The sequence below is a fragment of the Artibeus jamaicensis genome, unplaced genomic scaffold (genome assembly GCF_021234435.1).
Source record: "Artibeus jamaicensis isolate MK-2021 breed Jamaican fruit bat unplaced genomic scaffold, CSHL_Jam_final scaffold_1964, whole genome shotgun sequence".
Classification (NCBI taxonomy): domain Eukaryota; kingdom Metazoa; phylum Chordata; class Mammalia; order Chiroptera; family Phyllostomidae; genus Artibeus; species Artibeus jamaicensis.
The window spans coordinates 18,358,285-18,380,168 of NW_026522030.1; the positions used below are offsets into that span (position 1 = coordinate 18,358,285).

Below are 21,884 nucleotides of genomic sequence, written 5' to 3' on the forward strand. Positions count from 1 at the left end.
CCCTGCCAACCCTCAGCCCAACCCCCAGCTGGAGACTATGATGGTGACAGATGACATGCAAACTCAGAGAGAGGGTCCCCTGGGAAGATTCAGCTCTGCAGACACCGCAGAGCTGAATGAGTCCCTCCAGTCTGATGCTTTTTCTGCAAATCCTTAAATCATCCTCTGAATAATTGTTTCCCCAACGGAAGATAGAGAGCAAAGAATAGGAAAGGAGGGAAAGCAATGAGATTTCTATTTCTGCAACATCGTTCGTTGCAGCTGAGAGGCAGAGGGTGAGCAAGCGCCAGACCGGAGCTTTAGGTGGTCTGGCAAGACCGCCCTGCAGATTCAGGAAGCCACCAACCACAGAAACCACGAAGGCCCAGGAACCACCGTGTCCGGGCACCCCAGCACCCCCAGTGGCTCTGAAATGGAGCCGCCTGCCACTTGGTAGGATGTTCATTATTTTCTGCCACTGGAGTTTCTCCCTTAAGTGACAGTGGATTGAACTTCAGTACAGAGTCATTTTGACCTTGACATGGGATGGGATGTTTAACATGACTCAGAGATGCTCAAGTCAGTTCCGAGGACACTGGGACAAGCCGTGGGCCCCTCCTAGGAGCTCAGGAGCAGCACCATCATCTCTGGGGCTGCCCGCCTCTCAGTGCGCAGCCCACCACTCCCCTATTCATCTCCAGACTGGGACCCCAACCCCAGGTCTGCCCTGCTTGGGCACAGGCACTCAGCAGTTGGCAAACACACACTGTGATAGTGAGAGGACCTCCCATTCCTACAGCGGGCACAGTTTACAAAGCACCTTGACATCCACCTCAGAGAGGAGGAGACTAGGGCTGGAGAGGTAAGCTGACAGGCCCGAGACAACCTTGCGCCACATGGGAACTGTCCCCGGCCAGGCCACGTGGTATTAGATGACTGGGAAACGATTCAGCTGGGATTGGTCTACTGGCCTCTTCGTACTTCCTGCTTTTTGCAACATCGATTCTGTGTTTTACTTGGTTTTGTCTTAAAGAAACATTCTCTTCATTGATGCTTTCAAAATTATTAGCTTCCATTAAGCGTACTATTCCCTTATAAATGTTTAAACCTCTTTCACATCTGGGAGTATCTGGTTGGTTTTGCGTAAGAGTGAAGCACTTACGAGCAGATATTCAAACCCAGCAAATTCTATCTGCAAGCACCATGCCCCGGTCCAGCCTCCCCCTCAGCAGCAGGTCTGCTCCGCCCTCACCCAGGATTCCAATGAAGCCGCGTGGTCTTGGTAATGACAGTACCAAAAACAATAATAGCAGCAGCTTTTGCTGAGTGCGTGCTCTGTGCCAGACATGGTTCCGAGCGCCTTCCCTTTTCAACTCACTGAATCCTCACCACAACTCCATGCAGTAGTTACCATTACTATCCTCAGTCTAAAAATGAGGAAACTGAGGCACAGGGGCATTAAATAACATGCCCACAGTCACCCATAGGTAGCACTTAGCCCATAGTGGTCAAGCAAATGGACTCTGGAGTCAGGCTTAGTTTCCGATCCCAGTGGAGCTACTGACTGTGAAGTTAGGCGCGTGCAGTGGGTTAAACTGTGAGCCCCCCAAAGGACATGTGCACATCCTTACCCCTGGGACCTGGGACTGTCGTCTTGTCTAGAAAAAAGGTCTTTGCAGGTATAATTAAAGAGCTTAAGATAAAATCATCTGAACTACCTCAATAAGCCCTAAATCTAATGACAAGTGTCCTTATAGACGCAGAGGAGGCCATGTGAAGATGGCAGCAGAGACTGCAGTGATGCAGCCACAGGCCAAGGCAGGCCTGGGGCCCCGAGGAGCTGGGGGAGGCACTGGGTTCTCCCCTAGAGCCTTCAGAGGGAGCACGGCCCTGGGCCACCTCGGCTCAGACTTTTGGCTTCCAGAACTGCACATGAATAAGCTTCCACTGTTTGGGGCTTCAGGGAGGACCAGAAGGGACAGTGCCTATTAAGGACTTAACCATTGCCCAGCGTGTCCAGTGCACAATGAATGTTAGCTATTGTATGAAGCATCACTTCTTATCTGGACCTTGGCCCCCAGCCTCGGAGCCCTCTCAGAGCTGGTCCCCCAATCTTGCTGTTTTCCCGTATCTGACGCTATGTCACAGGGCCCCCCGAGACCACCTCTGGCTCAGGCATCTCCGAGAAATCAAATCCGCCTCCCAGACACAAGCTGCAGGCCCCGCTCCTGTGAGCCACTATTGCCAGAGCAAGACGATGGACATCCACACAGAGCGTTTTAATTTTTCACCCGAGAAGTCATTTTCTTACATGAGTCAAACACAGAAGACTCAGAGAATTGAATCAAGGAGGGCAACTCCGAGCTGGAGTGAGTTCTGCCAACAGGTGTGGAGGTTCTCCTGCGTCCGCTCGCCTCTTCCTCTCTTATCTGCGCCTTACAGCAGACAGGAAGCAGGCCGAGGAGAGACTGCGTGTTCATGCCAATTATTAAAAATATAGGGCAAGTTTCTGGAAATGCATTCCCATGCCAAGAAATGGAATGCACTCACCAACCAGGCTCCTGCACTGTGAGATTTGGAAGAATGATGGAGTCTTCGTAAACACTACACCCAAAGGCGGTGTACTCTGCCACCTCCTAGGTGTGTGACCTTGGATGAGTGACTCACCCTCCCTGACCCCAGTGCCCATGAGGAAAACTCCATTCCTCCCTCACGGGCTGATCACGAGCACTGACTGGGATGAAATGGTCGAATGCTCTGCACTAAGCCTGACACACACGAGTTCAATCGTGGCTTCCGTTCCTGGCTCAGAGCTTCCTGACTCCATCCGTACAGATATTAACCTAACTACCTTGCCAGCCTCCCAGGGAGGTCTTGGGGAGCAGGGCCGTGTAGGGGGCAGATTTACACCTTCCAGTGTGCTTCCACCAACCCCACTTATTTAACCCTCACAATCGCCCCAAGCAGAGAGAGTTCTGGTCCCATTTTGCAGGTGAGCACCTGGAGGTGCACAGAGCCAAGTGATGGGCTTTTGGGTAAGCAAGTGGGGCTCAAGGGCTCTGAGCCAGGCTGGCTGCTCCCCAAAACCATGCTCCTTCTGTGCTACATGCTGACTCTCAAATGAAATAATAGGTGGGAAATTGCTTTATAAATTGCGGAGCTCTACCCCAGCGTGAGGCCTGTCACTGTATTATCTCAAGCACCTGTCTGTGATCTGACATCCTGCTTTCGGTCCGTGTTTGCCATCCTTGGCTTCCCCCTCCAGCATAAGCCAGTTGGATCAGTCTCATGTGGCTCATTCCAAGGCAGTCTCTGAACGTAAGCCTGTGTGGTTGAACCCCATCCATGCAGGTGGACTGCTCCTCCCCTCCCCCATGCCTTCTGATGATGCCACCCCTTCTGCTCTACCCACATGCCTTCCTTCCCACATCCAGGAGGCACTCCGCACAGCCTGCCCTCTGATAGGGAGAGGCCCTTCTGAAGCTCAGCCGTACCACAAGACTGCTAGAGACACTTGCCATTTCCTTCATTCGCCAAAGCCTCATTTGCTGGGCAGCCCTTGTGTGCCAGATGCTGGGGCCACAGCACTTGGAAAGATACAACCCTTGTTCTCAGGAGTCTCCCAGTCCAGGGGGACAGATGTATTAGCTGACGATGTCAGTGCAGGTGGTAAGTGCTGGAATAGTTCCGCTCTAACCCTAAGGGATCACCGAGCAGGTGGCTACTCATCCTTCCTTGAGAAAAGTTTCACAAAGAACAGGGGGGAGGGACTTCTCCCCCCAACCTAAGTCTCAAAAGAACCAGGAGGATTTAGGTAGTTAAAGAAAACAGAAGCTGTGCAAACACTGTGGAAGTCCCTCAAGAAGTTAAGCAGAGTTACTATGGGACCTGTAATTCCATTCCTAGGTATACACTCGAGAAATGAAGATGTGTGCAAATGCTCATAGCATTATTCACAATAGCCAAAAAAGTGGAAATAACCCAAACATGTACCAGCTGATAAATGGGTAAGGAAAACGTGGTCCATCTGGACAACAGAATGTGATTTAGCCATAAAGAAGAATGATGTTCCGATACATGCTACTGTAGGGATGAAACTTAAAAACATTATGTTCACTGAAAGAAGCCAGACTCTGAAAGGCCACATACTGTCTGATTCTGTCTGCATGGAACGTCCAGAGTAGGCAAGCCTGCGGAGACAGAAAGTAGACTGGGGGCCGGGGAAGGGGCGTGGGGAGTGACTGCTAAGAGGAATGGGATTTCTTTTGGGGATTTCTAATGTGGAATGAGATAGTGGTGGTGGTTGAACAATATTGTGAATATGCTGAAAACCATTGACTCTGCACTTTAAAGTACCATATTTTGCTGGGTATAATGCATACGTTTTTTTGCCCAAATTTTTGAGGGAAAAATAAGAATGTACATTATACATTGGAAGTACTAATTTTATACCTATATGAATTGTTCTTGTGTTTTGTAATTATTTGTTACATAAAATTTCTTATACCATAAGTTCAAAAATAAATGGTAAAATTCCTTTATAGTATATAAAAAAACAAGTCTCTAAATATAAATAAATAAAAAGTTGAATTAAAATAAGAAATTTTTTCCCTGAAAGTTTGGGCCAGAAACATGGGTGTGCATTATACAGGGCAAAATACGGTAGTTAAAATGGTGAATTTTGTTTTGTGAATTTTACCTCAATTTTAAAGGCAACGACAGGCGAGGGTACCTGAGGGCATTGCAGATGCAGGGCTTTCCAAAGCCGGGGCGGGAGGCAAAGCCGGACACCAGCTGACCTGCTGTCCAAGCCGCTCAGTCGGGCCAGGCACTAGCGTAGGCTTTCCGCATGTCTATCTGTGTGAAGAGGACTATTCAGTCCTCAAAACTATGAAGATGGGCCATGTTTAGGCCCATTTCACAGATGGCAGCAAGGAGGTTCAATGGTTCCCGCAGGCCCCGTCAGTTGTAAGGGCAGAGTTGGACTAGAGCTCAGGCAGTCTCACCCCAGGGCCGGCACCTTCACCGGCCTTGCCGTCAGCCACGCCACCTAGTACATGGGCCTCCCACCCCAGCCTAAGTACCTCCCCACATCCTCGGCCACTGGCTGGCCGATTAGCCGCCTGAGCTGTTTATTTTGCCAGACAGGGGGTCAACTGCGAATTCCGGCCCCAGCCTCATCGGAATTTGTGCGGTTAGTCAAGACCTATTTATTCCTCGTAGAGTAGTTTGGGGGTCTGCGATAAAAAAGAAATGCAGAACTTCATTTCCCTTCCCTGCTACACCTTTCTTTTTTTTTTAAAGAAATAACCCTCTCTTATCAGCCTCCTGGCAGCTTTTGCGTTTCCTATGCATGTTAATGACTTTATTAATTATGTTGGTATCTCCGGTTCTGCCCGGCATACCGCGGTGCTCTTTGTGCCCACTCCGCCTCGTTGTTGGCACGCGCACGCCCAGTTTCCGTTTCTAAAAGGGATGCTTTGAGCCTCGGCAAACGCGCGGCTTTCAATGAGCCACAGCGCCAATGGGGTGTTTTCTGACGTTCTCCCAAATGGAGGTACCTTGTCTTAAGTTTCTGACATTGTTCCTCCGCCCTTGTGTTCTCTCCAGGTCGCAGCTCAGGGAGCCCCACGGCCTAGGACTGGGGGGTAAATGAACAGGAAGGTGTCGGGGACAGGGTGGGGCATGGGGTCAAGGAGCTGAACCCTGAGGCAGACGGAGATGGGCCTTCGGGAGGCGAGGCTGGAGGGCGACCTGGGGCCAAATCCTGGGAGCACTTGAATGTTAAGTTGAGAATTTGAGACTTGATCCTAAAAACCAACATCCCCCAAAGTATGAAAACATGACAGGCACTATTAATCCCATTACCGTCCCAGAATAAAAGGGAATGTGGGGATTTCATGGTCCACAAGTTTTTTAAAATCCCAGAAACTACACATCTGCGCTTGGGCTTTGGCGTGGTAAAGGCTCTGGAGAGTCCTGCAGTTTACTATTTTAACTAACATGTCCAAAACTTCTTTGGCCACAGACCCCTGTCTTGTGGTGCATGTTGACATCGGCATATTCTAATACAGAGTCTAATTTAGGAAGCACTGCGGTGGGTTTTGAGCAGGAGGGACTTGCTGAGACTGTTTAGAAAGGTGCTCTGGCAGGCGGTGGGGAGACCGGAGGCGGGGAGAGCGGAGGCGGGGTGGGGGGCGTGGCAATGAGGCAGGCCCCAAACGGTCAAGCACAAGGAAATAAGGATCTAAACCAAGGTTTCAAATGTTTCCATGTTTTCTTTCCATTTTCTTTCAAACTGCATTGTTGTCTTAAAATTGGAAAATCAGTGTTGCTATAATAAATCAGAGCACAGGGATTTTACTCAGGCATAAAATCTGAATGAGAAAGCGATCTGTGCGTTCTTCCGTCTTCAAAGGAAGTGTTTAGCCCAACGGGGTGTTGGAACACAATAGCCATCTGTTTCTGCAAATCACCAGAGTCCATCGAGGCTTTCCAACCAGACAGACCCAGAGTCAGGTCCCAGGGCCACGCCTTAGTGGCTCTGTGACCCTGGACAAGCAGCTGCCCTTCTCCGTGTCTTCATTTTCCTGTGCAGTAAAGAGAAAGAGTAATCCCTCTCTCACAGCTTCAAGGACTGCCTGAGGGAGCATGCACGAAGTCCTCAGCACAGTGCTCGACATGTAATAACACAAACACAAATGGAATTGCCCTCTCCATTGGTCAGGATAGGCTGGGCCAAGCTACAGTAACAAGGAACCCCTAACTCTCAGCAGCAAACTGTGTCAAAGATCTATTTCTCTCTCATGCAAAGTCTGCTTGTAAATCCGGGTGGTCTCCAGAGGAACCATTTCCGTGAGGCAGCTCAGTGATTAGGGATCCAGCGTGAGGCAGCACACAGATCTTGTGACAGCTCTTCTAGGCTTCAGCCCACAAAGGTCAGATGTCATTTCCTCCCATAGCCCATTGGCCAGAAGTAGTCACATGGCCCCCAGCGTACTGTAGAGGGGCTGAGAAGTGTGGGTGAGCAGGCGAGATTGTCAGGGGAGGGCCAGCCTCTGCCGGCCAGTCCTTCACTCCCTTTGATCTGTCCACTGAACCTCTCTGAGCCTCGGTCTCCTCGTCACTAAAGTAGGGCTGATACTTCCTGTCCACCTGGTGTGGAGTTATTAGGGAACACATGTGATCACATGTGTGGAAAATGTTAATGTTGGAGGTGATTGTGTGCTCGCTTTCAGCTGGGCCAAGACCGCGTCACACCTTTGGTTCACAGGAAAACATGCACCTCCAGTTCTCCTTAAATCTCTCTTCCCGTTCTTATTCCCCAACCCTGTCTTGCCTCTGGATTGCCCACACCCCACGTCTAAGTTGGGCCTTTCAAATTTTTTTGGTAAAACCATGAAGGCCACCCATCAGTAGTCTTTGATGGCCTATTTCTGGAATTGCACACTTGGTGGCACATCCTGCATGGAAAAGGAGACCCTGAAGTGCCATGAGGGATGACAGGGCACCGCTGCCTTTCTCTCAGGGGTCCTGCCTCACAGGGGGGGGTGTGGGTGTGCCCCAAGCACCAAGATTCCCTTAAATGTTGCAGTGACCATGTGCATTTCCAAGCTCCATGGTGTGGTTTGGCTGCCAAATAACCAAGCTCAGGGCCAGTCCCAGCTGCATAGGGATCTAGGCACGGGGAAGGGACACCACTCTTGCCCTCCTCAGAGCCCCTTGGAGACTCGTATTTTCATATGGGCCCAGACCCTGTAGAAATAGTGACGAGATGAAGTGTGGCCAGGATGAGGAAAGACTAAGAAGAAACTGTGCCGAGTAGGAAGGACTGATGTGAACCCAGCGAAGAGAAGGCTCAGAGGGGCATGACCACTGTCTCTAAGCTTCAGAGGGACTGTCCTGGGGTCCAGGGACGAGCCGCGGCCTGCAGGGCCCTAGAAGGCAGAGCTGAGACCCATGGGGGAAGTTCTTGCGGGACAGATTTCAGCTTTGGATGAGGAAGAATGTTCATATTTTAGTCTGACCCATCCCGAAATGAACTGGGCTGGCTTGCTTAAGAAGTAGTGAGTGTCTCATCACCAGAGGTGAGCAAAGAAAGATTGGGTGAGCTCTTGGCAGGGACTGCTCACTAAGGAAGGGAAGTGAAAGAAGACGCTTGAATGAATCTCTTCAAGCCCAAAAGTTCTCCGATTGCACAAAGTAGAATAGTTGAATACTGTGTCCTGAAGAGGTAGTGTATATATATATATAGTTAATGGGTGTGCGTAAGAGGAGGTAAGAACAGCTCTGAAGTGTTAGTGGGTTGGAGCGTCCCATTCATGCTGGAAACTCCATCACCAGTGGGGAGGAGAAGGCCCTGGCGGGGCACAAGGAAACTGGCCAGGAAAACTGAGCCCTGCGGCAGAGCGAAGGGGGCACGCAGGCTCTCCTGGGGCCCGCGGCTTCCCAGGGACTCCCACGCACAGGCAGCGGTGGCAGCAGCACCACTTACAACATCCTGTTTTGGAACAGGCTTTGCAACACTGCACTTTCGGGGCTCCCAGCCCGCTTGCCTCCCCGAATGATGACAGGCGAATGAAATGGACTCATTGTTCTTGCAGGCATTACCGCAGGCGGGTGTGTGTCTGGGCTGCATTGTCTTTTGTCTTCGGGGCTCTTGCTGGATGCTCAGAACAACCCTCAAAGCAGATGACTCTAGCATTTCTTGGAGCAGAACCTGGAGCTCAGAGGGAGCAAGTGAAGGACCTGGGTCAGAGCCCTGGGCCGGAGGCAAGGCCAGCGGCTGCCTGTTACACCAGGGTGCCGTGGTGTGGCCCTGCTGCCTTTTCGTGAGGGCAACTAAAATCTGAGCTGCAGGGGGGACCCGACAGGGAACACTTGAGGCTCATCCAGGCAGCCAACTTCCTTTATCCTTGCTGAGCTGGGACTCCCAGAATTACCCAGAGTTCCAGGGAAGAGTCTGGACAGCAGAAAGGGTCCTGGGCTAGGGGTCAGGACAGCAGGCCCAAGTGCCAGCCCTCAGGTTTCTTGCTGTGTGACCTTGGGTGAATTACAGCCTCTTCCCCGGCCCACTGTTCTCTATGCACAATGGAAGCGAGGCTGATACCCTGCCCAGCTCCTAGGCTGTTAGACAGGTCCAGCAGCACTGAAAACCGTAAAATTGAGTACGGTACACAACAGCAGTGGACTCTAGTAGCTCTGTCTGGGGTCCCCCCTGCTCCAGCTCTCTGACTTAGGGTGTCTTCACACCCTAGTTCTGTCACCTCCCATTTCATATCAAGCTGGACTTGAGCTTGACAGCAGGAAGTCACCATGAGCCACCAGCTAGGCCAGGCACTGAGTTAGCCGCAGACCCCGTGAGAGGACAGCGAGAGACACGCCGTGGGCAGGGCCAGCCAGGGCCGAGAAGGCCCGCAGTCTGCCCCGCAGTCTGCCCCGCAGTCTGGGCTGGGAGGTACTCGGGCTGGGCTGTTCTGGATTTGTGGTGTGAAGCCAAGATTCAGGAGTCAGGCAGACCTGGGTTCAAGTCCCACAGCTGTATCAGAGCCCACTCCTGTGGCAATCGTCAAACACAGAGCTATCCAACAGGAGGGCAATGGTCCTCCCCAAAAAGAGAGGCAGGAGGCCCTGGGGCCTCAGAGGGGTGGGGCGAGAGGACCTGGGAAGATTTCAGAGATGGAGGAGCGGGTGGGTGTAAGAAAGGGTGTCCCAGGCAGGGCCAGGGACAGTAAGGGACCTGGAGGAGAGGGTGGGGGCCTGGCCAATGATGAGGTCGGGGAAGGAGTGGAGGTGGGAGTAGTATGTGGGGTCCCATTACAGACGGACCAAATGACTAGTCCCTTGTTCAGCTCTCATTTTTGTTCATTCTCAAGGCTTAATTAACAACATCTCATATTCTTACTGTATTGTATCTGCATCTGAGGGACACAAGTTCCCCCTCTCTTCATCCCCTGTGTCTCTCTCTGCTCTCCATTCATTGTTCCATTGATCCCCTGCCCGCCTGGGCCAGGGCCCCCCAAGCCTCCCCGGAGGCCCAGCCATGGGACCCTCCTGCCTCCGCCTGCTGGCCAGACACAGAGCTGTGAAGGGTCAGGCCAGTCTGGGGCTGCGGGGAGAAAGCATTGTTCCGCTCTCAGGGTGGAGGCCAGGTGGGGGCCTGAGGGATCCAGGCACCCTGGGCCTGCTGAGGGTGGGCGGAAACCGGACTTCGGGAGCTGAGCCTGGGAGGCACTGGCTTCTGTCTGGGGTCACCACCATGGACTCACCAGATGCTGGCACTTGGCAGGCCTCCGAAGGGACAGGACTTGCTTGCCCAAGGTTGGCTACCAAACTGTTCCCCTCAGTAATGCTGCTTCTACAAGGATCAGGTGACCAAGGGAATCGTGAACCCATATGTCATACGGGACCTCAAGGGTCTTGAGACCCGAGAAGAATTGCCTCAAACCCCCAAGGTGGGGAGACCCAGAATGCCCTGGGCCTGCTAGAGACGTTGGCCCTTTCCCAGCCTCTCCTACAGATGTGGCCCAGTTCCTGGCTCAAAGATGCCATCTCCCTCCTGCTCCGCATCACCCAGGGCAAGTCTGAGCCCTTTGCCGGGTTCACCAGCATGTCCCTCTCACTCATCAAGCATTGGCATTTCCTGAATTTTAGCAGAACTTCCAGAAGAAGGTGCAGAAGTCTGAGGGGAAGGAACACGTGGCCCAACCAGCTTCCCTCCACCTCCCCTCCTCTCTTCTCTCTCTCCTCCTGGTCCTCTCCCCCCCCCCCACTCCTGGTTCCCACAGTGGTTTGACCCCTCCGAGCACTTGGTGCCCCCATGGCACTCCCCTTCCAGAGTCAGCACGTCCCACCGGAGTCTGGCTGTCCCCGAAGCGAATTTTCCCCCAGCTGCATCTTCTCCAGCACTGAACTGCATCTGGGCGCCTTGCTCACATCAGCTGTTCGCAGTCCCTGCTTAGTCTTTCCCCAGCCCTTCATCAACTTGAGAAAGGAGAGCTATCACGCTTCCTTCAAAAAGGTCCTTAAAATTAAAAGCTCTCCCAAATATCCCCTTGACTCTGACACCAGGACTGGAGACTCGCTGGACAGGCAGCCCCGACGTGGGAGGGAGGCAGATATGCCCAGCTCCTGCGGCAGGCCCTGTGCTCCCCGGTGTCTCACTGCCTAAAGAAGCCAGAAGTCTGGGCGTTCAGGTGAAATCACCTGCATTTGAGGTGCTGAGATGGCTGGGAAGTGCTGGCTCTGTTGCTGCATTCACAACGCGCCGGGTGAAAGCACCTCCTGGCTTTGCATTCATCCTCAATCCCAAGAACTCCTCCTGCTCTGGGCTCGCCCCAGAGGCCCCCCAACACAGGCCCGGGGAGAACAGGAGTGCCCTGAAGGCCCGCCTCCACGGGGCAGGGACAGGGCCCGGCCACAGGAAAGGGAATGACGAAGCTGAGATGCAACCCCGACCGGCGCTGCAGGAAGAGGTCTGTCTGGCGTGGCTTTGCCTCTGATTCACGGTGTCACCGTAAGCCAGTCCGTTGTCCTCTCTGAGCCTGGTTTCTCACCTGTGATGTGGGTGTAACATTCCTGGCTCCTTCATCAGTCTGCCCTGAGGTCAAAATCAAAGAGCAATCTCAGTGTGTATATTTATGAGCTGCAAAGGGCTGTGGGTGTTGGGCCCCGCTGCTGCATGGTCAGCCCTGAACTTCCCTGAGAGGATCTCCACCCCAGCTCTGACCCTTATACAACCACAGAAGTTCCGAGGTCAAACTCAGGATGCCTCTCTGAACAGGACCAGGCAGGGGTCTGCTGGCCCACTGGCACCCTGACGCGGAACACGGGTTCCTTGCTCTTCTCAACCAGAGCCTGGCCACCTCTCCCACCTCATCTCCCCTCCATAAAACATCAGGTGAGCAGCTTTGGGCCCCACACCTGCTGCTCAGGAAGCTGCCCCCCTTCCACCTGGACAAGGATGCACAGCATCAGCAGACTGGATAGGTCCAAAAGCCAGAGGGTGGCCCCATCCAGCTCTCGAGAGCTGATGTGGTACCCAGTGCCCGAAAACTGTGAAGTCCCGATACTGGTGAGCAGCCTGCGAGGCCGGCCCCTCCTGTGCCACCCCACAGCCTGGTCCAGGGCGTGGGACCAGATGCGGACACCTGCGTCTGGGTCTCCACTCAGTCATCCTCTTGCTGGAGTCCTTTCCGGGCCTGTTTCTCCACCTATAAAAATGGGCCATGGACTAGTGCATAACCCTCTTAGTGTTTGGAAGTGGGGAGTCACAGGGACCAGAGGACTTTCCTGGCTTTGAGTGCCCAAGTGCCAGGGGTTCTGAGTGCCCTGCACTGAGTGGAAGAGTTCCTCACCGCGAAGAACCATGCCCACCCCCGCAAAGAAAGCAGTGCCCGGAGTGCCCCCGTTGAGAAACCCTGGTTAGTGATCTCACAGGTCCCTTCTGGATCTGGGATTCTGAAGACATTTGCTCGAACTCGTAATCAAACATTCAAAAAAAAATTCTTACCCTGACATGACAGCTTCTAGCTTTGCTGCCTCAGAGACGAGGGGCTGCTGCAGCTAAGATAAGCAGCCGGGCGCCACAGGGGCCTGGGAGGCGCCTGGTGGCCCCGCGCTCCGTGCCGCTCCGCAGTCGGAGATAATGCGGACGGGGAGCAGGCTTCCCAGTCTCCGAAGCCTGGTAAACACGCTGGTTACTGCCTGTGATCATCTCGCCAAGGCTGGGAGGTTGCAGACAAGGAAATCATGGTTCAGAGCGGCTTAGAGACATGTTCAAAGTCACACAGCTGGCAAGTGACCGACTCGGATCTGAACCACGTGCCCTGTCCCCCCCCTGCCCAGGCATCTGTGATGGGACCCCCACCTCCCCTCCAAAGAGTCTGTGTCCACTCACCTGCCTTCCCAGGAAAAGAGAAGCATCTCAAGACTCTGAAATGCAGCCAAAAGGTTAAACATCCTCCCCTCCCCCACCATCCCATTGATAAGACATATATCCTCATCTGCCACATATTTCACAAATCAAATTTGAAATTAAAATGAAAAAACGGGAATAGCCCAGGGAATGAGCCCTGAGAGCCAGCTTCTGGGGCCTGGTCAGGAGGCGGAGGGAACCCCTCTTCAGAGAAGCACTGGCCAGGCGGAGCTCAAGAACCTGCATCCCCTGAGCGGTGACAGCAGGGAAGGCAAAGAGCCCCACGGTCCCAGGGAGGGCTCCCGGACACCTCAGCCCCCTGCCTGGCCCTGACCGCCCTGGCCAGCCCTGCATGGCACTTGCATAAGCACCGCACCACGGGGTACAGTCCAGGGTCAGAACACAGGCGGTGTGGAGTCTGAGCTTGTGCTAAGCTGTCACCCCGTGTCAAGGGTGTGCGAGTGACAAAGGCATCTTCCCTCTTCACCAAAGATCTGCTGGGTGAGGACAAATGTCACCCTGCTGTTTTAGATCCTTTAACGCTTGTCTCCTAGACCAGCGGCCTCCATGTCGCCTGGGAGCGTGTCCGGACTGCTGCATCCAGACCCGCTGACCCCTGCTGCCTGTTAACAAGCCCCCTGGGCGGTTGCTGTGCCAGCCCCTCACTTCTCACACTCCAGCCACACTGGCCGCCTGCTGGTTCCGAACATACGCCCAAGTCTCTGCCATTGCAGGTCCTTCCCACTTGCTGTTCCCTCTCCGAGGAGTGGGCGCTCCCTAGATTCTCGCGTGGCTGCTCTTTCTCACCATTCAGGTGTCAGGCTGAATGCCGTCACTGCAGAAGAGCCTCCGCAGACTCCCTGACCTGAAATCGGTCCCCTGCTAGCACCCCTCCAAGTACCTTGCGCCTCTCTTCGGGCACACGTATCACCACTCTGTCTTAGCTGTACCGTGTGGTTCATTAGTCCTCTGCGCCCCCCACTGAAATGCACACTCCAGCAAGGCAAGCCTCCCATCGGTCCCATACACCTGGGCCCCGGCGTGGAGCTGAGTGCATGGCGTGCAGTAGCACAGGAGAAGTACTGTTTTTTTTCCTCAGTGGGTCAGTGTACGACAAACCCAGCCATCCCTCCACTGTTCAGGCTCACATTAGCTATACTGTAGATTAACCCACGGGCTCACTCTGCAAACGAGTAACTAGGGTCTAGAAAAAGGTGGGGACTTGACCAGGGTCACCAAGCAAGTCTATAGCAGGACCCTGGCCTTTGACCTTTCAGGACTCCATGCCTCAAGCCCTGCCCAAACCCCTGCCCATCCGTCCATGCAGCCTGACAAAGCAGGATGTGTGCAGGGGCCACTGACCTACATTGTGAGTAATTGCATTATGCAGAGGGACTCTCAGGCCAGCTGCTCTCCAGTCAATGCACATATGGGGGAGCCCTTCCCCCAGCAGCTTTTGCATGCCTCCCGCTGAGCAGCAGCGGCTGGGCCAGGAGTCAGGTGCGAGCACTTGCAGCCTCTGGCCACCACAGACAGGCGCAGCCTCCCTGCTGGTCGCTGCGTCCCGTCTAACCCTGTCTGGCGGGAAGAACACTCTGTCGGCTGAAATTCAGCTGGCAGCACCAAAGCACAACCTCCCCAGAGCACCGTGGGCTCCAATTAAGTCATTCCTCCCACGAGCAGCACCTCCCAGTGTAAGGAGCAGGTTTATACCCACCGTCTCCTTCGAATTTGAGAGGATGCTTTGAGAGCGGCGAGGCAGGTTAGGAAGAGCATGTGGTGAGGGCGAAAAGAATGCTGGCTTGCGAGTCAGACAGACCTGGGCTCGAATTTCAGCTCTGACACTTTGTAGCTGGAGGTTTGGGGCAAGTTACTTACCCTCTCTGTGCCTCGGTTTCATCGTCTGTAAAATGAGCACGACACCAAGGATTCTTGTGAGGCTTTGACAGGATAAGGTGTACAGAGCTTGTCTCTCTGTCATCACTATCATTCATGACAGGCAGTTCTTGGTGTCCTGAGGGTAGCTATGACTGGAGAAGTCTCTGTTCTCCCTTCTAGGTTTCCCCTCGTGGAATTATCCCGATCGTACTAGAATGGAAGTCCATGAGGACAAGGCTCTTGTCAGTCCTGGTGATTGCTGCATTCCCCATGCCCAGAATGGCAGTGCTTGGCAGTTATGTATTGAATGAACGAATGAATGAGGTGAGCAGCAAGTAAGGAGCAAAAACAAAGAAGAGAGGAAAGCAAATTGAGCTTGCTTGTAGGCTAGTCTGGAGAGCAAGGGAAAGGTTCTTAGGCCGGCAGAGATGCTGTAGTCCACAGCCGGGCGGGGAAGTGGGCCTACATTCCTGGGTCAGGCCCTGAGGTGAGGACCCAGCTTGGCAGCTGTAGGGATCGGTGCTCTGTGCTCACTGGCTCTGGGCTGCACAGCCAGCCCACAGTAGAAGCAGGGTGGATGGGATGGGCGGGTACAGCCGGGCCCTCCAGCTCCTCAGTAGTAGGTCCTCCCTCCCATGCCCCCAGAGCAGGATGGGGGTTCTCCATGGTACCTGGAAATCCGGCCTTGTTTAAGGCCAGTGGGCACCTTCTAAAGCAGTACAGGATGCTGCTGAGGGCTTTGTCACAGCCCCACCAAGACATAGATGTAGTTCTGTGTCTCCAGCAGAGGTTGATTCACAGCCTCTGAGAGCAACTCATAGGTGTCCGGGCCATTGCTGCCACATCCACATAGAGGCCAGCGCTGGTCAGGACTCAGCACAGTTCTTTGATGTCCTCTAGTGGCGGTTTGGTGCATAACAGTGATTCCAAGTCAGCACTGGGGCAGTGGCTGGGCTCCCTGCCCCTTCCAGTTGACTGGACAGGCACATCTCTCCCTCGTGCAACTTCCTAAGGCCACCCTCTACCCCTGCCATCGTGATCCATGCCCAGTGTGCACAGGCCTGTGTGAAGGTGGCATGCACTACCAGGAGATCTCTGTGGCTTATTTCTGGATCAGAGCCTGGGTCCTGGGGAGATGGGGTAAAGGCATCTCTGCCCTGCCTCTCCACCTCAGACCGCTGACTTCTCTGAAATCTCGGTGGGCCCTTGGATTTTCTGCTGTTTACCCAGCTTTGCAGCCAAGGCTGTGCTTCAGCTGATGGAGATGGGTGGGGGCTAAAAAACCAGACGTGAGAATTAGAATTCCAGGATTCAGAAAGTCAGGGCAGACTGAGATGGGGACAGGGGTCGGGGGAGGGGGCGTGGGGATGGTGGTTACCGATGAGGGGAAGATAACCAGGCTGGGGTGTCGGCTCCAGAAGTGGGGAGACAGGGCTAACAGCAGTTGGGTGAAAATTACCTGCTGGGGCTGAGTCAGCCCTAAAGAGCATCCGAATCACCAGTGGAAGGTCGTTCCTTGAAAGCCAAGGAGACCTGGAGCAAGGGTTCAGGCAGACTCACCTTCACCAGGAGGGTGAGCTCAGTCCTAGGCCTGCAGACCAATGGCAAGCTTGAGCCGGTTGAAGGACCGGGTCGACATCTGGGAGGTAATGATGTGTACCTTCACAGTGGCTTCCCGCTCCTGAAGAATAGTGTGCAGACTCGAGGAGAGAGCTTGGGATTATTCTGGGGAGCCCAAGAACAACCAATGGGTGGAGGTACAGGAGGAGAAAGTTCTTGTTCAAGAGTGCAGGGAGGGGTCTGTCACCAGGGGTATACAAGCCAGACAACTGTTGTCAGCTTCCTGTGAACAGAGTTATCATCAGATTGAACAAGGGTGTGTGGCAGAATAAGTTCTCTCACAGAGAATCTAAGAGCCCATCACAAATTATTGCTTCATTGTAGAACAGCAGACCCGGTCACCGTTGATGGGTTTGCTCTTCGTGCGTGACCATAATGGGCCAACTGCACTGTGGTATCTGCTTGTTGTGCAACATTAGAGAAATCCAGGTTCCACCACAAAGTCACTGGTGACCTCGGGGCCAAGTCCTGGCCGTCTCCTCAGTTAAATGATGCAAGGACATAGGAAATGCCCATCACCCTTGGTAGAATCCAGCCCGGCTCCTGGGTGGGTAGCAGAGGAGGGGGAATCTGTAGCCTTGGCCATGCTGACTGTGGTTCCTGGGGATCACTTCGCCCTCATACCCACTGCCACCACTGCAGAGCCTTAAGAAACCCCTCTCTCCTCTGTCACTCCATCCTGTATGTGGACTCAATGGCCATGGGACCGTGGAGGCTGAGCTAAGGCTTCCTCTGGCTTGGAACAACAAAAGGGGAGTCAGGCAGACCCTAGAGAGCATGCAATGGGATGATCGGGTTAGTAGACAGCCTGAGCCCACAGGCCCCACCACTCCGGGCACTCCTGCTTCTCCAACTCAGGGGTGCCCCGGCCATTGCCGCCTCAAAGGCCAGGTCTAGAGAACAGGGCCAGGAGAAAGACGGTTTCCATCCTCCACCCGCCTAAGGCCTGCCTGCTACATCAGCAAAGTGCCCCTTCTGGCCAGCCCTTCCCCTCCAGCATATGGCTTTACCCCGGGCCTCAACAGGACAACTACTTCCTGAACACAGTTCTTTAATGAGACACCCGCAGTGGTTCTGTTCTAAAGACAAGCAGGTTTGCAAAGAAATCTTCAACTTCACGAATTTCTTGGCAATGTATGGATATAGCAATTCCAAAACTATTTTGGGTCTATTTGTAGGATTAAACAAATGAGAGACCATTTTGATGTTCTAGTGTTCTCACCATAAAAGAAGAAAGATGCAAATATGGAATAGAGGGAGGCAAGCAAGAAGCCTGTGATGTTAGAGTTTATCTATATCTCTAGACAGATGATAGAAAGATACAGATAGAACGACAACGGATGGATGGAGGGATGAAAGGAAGGAAGGCACATAGGCACATACATACATAGATGGACCTAGAAGTGACGATGCCCCAGAAACAGTGAGCACATCTTGTGCCCAGATCTTGATTTCTAAATACCAGCCCCTGCTAAACAGAACCAGGGCTCCTTGGAGAAATGGCTGATTCCAAGACTGGTGCGAGGAAAGTGTGAGGAACCTTGGGACATCTTGTGCCAAGAAGTAAAAAAGTGCCCTCCCAAAAAAATTATAGGGACACGATGAAAAACAGGGCAGCATGAAGGGGTTTTCCACTAGCCAAATCTGGGGGAAAATGAGCATCAAAATGAATAATAGTGTTATTGGAGTATAAGGCACTGAATTAAATAGACACATAAAAGCCCATGCTGATATACATTTCAAAACTGAGCAGAAAGGGAAGATCTTGTTCACAGTAGAATGCCAAGTGTTTACATGGAATCACAGAATTGGAAAATCACTGTTTTGCAACCCCCAAAACAATGTGACTCGGGTAAGAATCATGAGTAGACGCTGAACTCACCGGGTCAGTGTTTGTGGGGGAACAGGGTACCCACACAGGCTCCAAGTGTCTCCAGCAGATTAGTTATGGATTACGAAGGGGAAATGGTACCTTTAAAGTGGAGAGTTGTGGCAGACATCACCTCAACCGAACGGTCACAGTTAACATGGCCAATAAGGGGACAAAGTGCCACCCAGTGCCCCTGAGGTGAAACACCAAGGAGATCAAAACATCACTTCCGTGGGACTCCTGCCAGGAATGCATAACCGAAATCTGAGCATGGAGACACATTCAGACAACCCCAAGCTGAGGGGCATCCTACCAGATAACTGAACCGGGCACTTCAGATGGATGACACAGAAAACCAAAGTAGGCTGAGGAGCTGTTTGAGATTAAAGGAGACTAAAGGCGTGACGAGTAAATGCAATGTACGGTCCCACGATTGCCTGAAAGGACATTACCCGGCCAACTGGTGAAATTTGAAAGTGAGTGGTATGTTAGATAATATACTGTATCAACGTTAAATTTCTTCAACTGGGTTAAGCATGTGTGTGAGATCTCCTTGTTCTTAGGAAATACATGTTAGATGTTTAGGGGTGAAGAGTCAGGATGTCTGCCACTTACTCTCGATGATTCAGGAAAAATATGTCTATGGTATATATATTTTTTTCATCCTCTGGGTGTCTTTTTCTCCTCTTGCCACCTCCTCCCCAATTCTCTCCCAGAGTTTCCCAGTTCTAATTCCTGAGCTTGGGTAGGATCCTTTTGACCAACCCTCTTGGTCAGAACACTGCACTAGGAAACCACATGAGTCTCTGACAAGCCTCTGGATTGGCTGCATAGGGTCAGGTGCCCAGCCCTTATCCAATCAGCTCCTCCCTGCCCATGGCTCACATGGTACACAGCATGGCACACCACCATAGCTTCCTAATGGGGTGGTGGGTAAGAGGATGTCCTTAGAAGGCGTGGCAGGCCCTGTGATTGGCCCAGACAGTAGATCTGTATCTCCAGCTCCCCAAGTTAATCCCAGAGATACCTCCAGGACTCCTGACCTACTTCTGTGCCTCATTCTCACCCTCACTCTTTCTTCAAATGTTACAGATCCCTGCTCTGGGCCAGGCTTAGTACTGGGTTCTACCCTCAGGAGCGCTGACTCAAGTGGGGGGGGGGGGGTCATGAAGGACGCAGATAACTTTAGTGCAGGCTGAATCATGACCAACAAACAGAAGACAGCGAACGGTGGCTGAGGCCCGCCCCCATGGGAACACAGGTGGGGAAAGAAGTGGTGTCCAAGAACCCTCCTGGACAGTGTCACTGGCTGGGGCTCATGGGAAGGAAAAGGGCAGTCAGAGAGGGACCCAGCGGCTGGAGGGGTACCCAGTGCCATCCCTGGGTTTCTGTTTTCTTTGCACAGCCGGACCCAGCAGGACGGGACATCTCCATCCGCCCGCTCCTGGAGCACTGTGAGAACACCCACATGACCATCTGGCTGGGCATCGTCTACGCCTACAAGGGCCTTCTCATGGTAGGTGCAGAGCCGGGGGCGGAGCGCAGGGAGTCGCCGCTCCGTCAGCCTCTCTCCCAGGGGCCTCCATCAACATAAAAATAAACAGAGCTCCCAGGACTAGGCACTTGCTATGTGCCAGGCTGGTATCTGCCACATGTGACCACAGTTTCCATAACAACCCTGTGACCTAGTACAAGCAGTATCCGGTTTCACTGAGCAGTACCTCAAGGCTCTGTTTGCCCAGGGTCCTTCCGACAGTGCGTGGCAGAGTCAGAAGTGGGGTTACAAGAGAGGAACCCCAGAACCTGTGAGTGTGCCTCTGTGCAGCTGCCACCGTGCCACCCCGGGAACGGCAGTCTGTGGACAGCTAGCACGTGCTCACATCCTGACTTCCGCTGGATTCTCTAAATCCGTAGGAGGTTAGTGGACTCGTCCAATTTTATAGATGAAAGTAAGGTTCGGGGAGGTTAAGTGATTTGCCAGAGGCCACCTGGTCACCGCCCATCTTGGAACCTCCACTCTACTCACTGGTCAAAATCACGGCTTTCTCACCGAGCCCACCGCACCCAGCAGTGGAATTTCAGACAGGAAGGACTTGAAAGGTCAGCCCACCTTGCCTTGTCCCAGGCTGACTCTTGGATCTTCTCTCTGCATCCTGTGAAAACTGCGCCTCCACTTAAAATCCCCCAGTGACAGGAAGCTGCTGCTACTCCCGCCTCAGATGTTCCCACTAGAAAATGAAGCCACCACCTGCCTCTGTGGCCGCCACTTAGAAGTGGGAAAGGAAGCCCCTCCCGGCAGTCAGATAACTGGGTTCCTGGCACTGCTCCCGTGCTTCCTCGCCTGCTGCTGGTCCCGGGTCCTCCCAGGGGCCACAGCAGAAGAGCAGGTGTTAGGGGACCCGAGGAGAAGACTGTCCCCACTTCAGACTAGCTGAGACCTTCTTGTGTTTCCATAGAGAGGGTGTGAGAACTGCTGGACGGCCACCTGAGTCCCATGAGGTAATGACCTGGAGGTGTCCACAGGAGGTGCCCAGAATGGAAATGGGACCTTGAAGACTGGCCTAAGGTCCTGGGCTTAGAGAAGAACACCCTCTGGGGACATGGTCACCAGAGCTGTCAGAAATAGGCAACACAGACCCAAGGGCAGAGCTGCTGGAAGGCAGCCCTCCGGTCCCGTAGGGACGGATTTTGTGTAACAGAGCAATGCTCACAGAAGTGACGGAGCCCCTGGGAAGGAGTGAGCTCCCTGTCACAGGACGTGTACAACACCCGTCACTTGAGTTTCCCCAGCCCTTGTCCAATAGAGTGAAACTAGACTCTTTCCGGAATCCCTTTAGCCTCCATGTTCTTGATCCTGATGCTGTGAAATTAGATTATGTGACTCAGATTGACTCATAACTGGATTGATCTGTAGTGTGTTGGCCCTTCATTATCTTCCCCACCTACTTCCAAAAGTGGTTGGAGGTCACAGTCTCCCTTCCAGTGAAGCTAATGCCTTCAGTCCCAGCACGGCCATAAAATTGTACTTGACAGCACAAATGCATTACTGTTTCCAGCGCATGGAGAACTGTCCGCAGCTCTCCTGGCCCCTAGGCTTTGTAACTAAAAGCCCCCCTCTTATCCCCTCCTGCTCTGGAACCTCGGAGTGTCAGGGCCAGAAAGAGTGTGCACAGCCCTGGAGGCCTGCCCTGCCATCAGCAGCCTGGACCCACCGACCACGCCGAGTGTCCCCAGCGAGTGTTCTCTCGTCCACTGCTTCTACACCTCTGGTCATGGGGAGCTCACCCCCTTCAACACAGCCTATGCCAGCCATGGATGGCGTATCAGTTTCCCGTGGCTGCCCTAACAAAGAACCACCAACGGGCGGCTTCAAACAACAGAAGTGTATTCCCTCACAGTTCTGGGGGTCTGAGGTCAAGGCAGGGCCGCGCTCTCTCTGAAGCTTGGAGGGGAGAAAGCTTCCTCCTGTCTCCCAGGGTCTGGTGGCCCCAGGAATTCCTTGGCCGCTGGCTGCATTGCTCCCGGCTCTGCTCAGCCTTCACATGGCCTTCCCTTCAAGTCTGTATGCCTGTGTCTCTTATGACGACTCTTGTCATTTGATTTGGGGCCCATCCGGATAAT

At 53.3% G+C, this 21,884-nt stretch overlaps 1 protein-coding gene across 1 annotated transcript in view; it reads left to right on the forward strand.

Annotated features, from left to right (window-relative positions):
* Positions 1–21,884, forward strand: part of GABBR2 (gamma-aminobutyric acid type B receptor subunit 2) — a 329,685-nt gene that overhangs the window by 292,462 nt on the left and 15,339 nt on the right. The window contains exon 14 of the mRNA XM_053656129.1: positions 19,669–19,779. Coding sequence (XP_053512104.1) covers positions 19,669–19,779 — 111 coding nt within the window. The remainder of the gene's footprint in view (positions 1–19,668; positions 19,780–21,884) is intronic.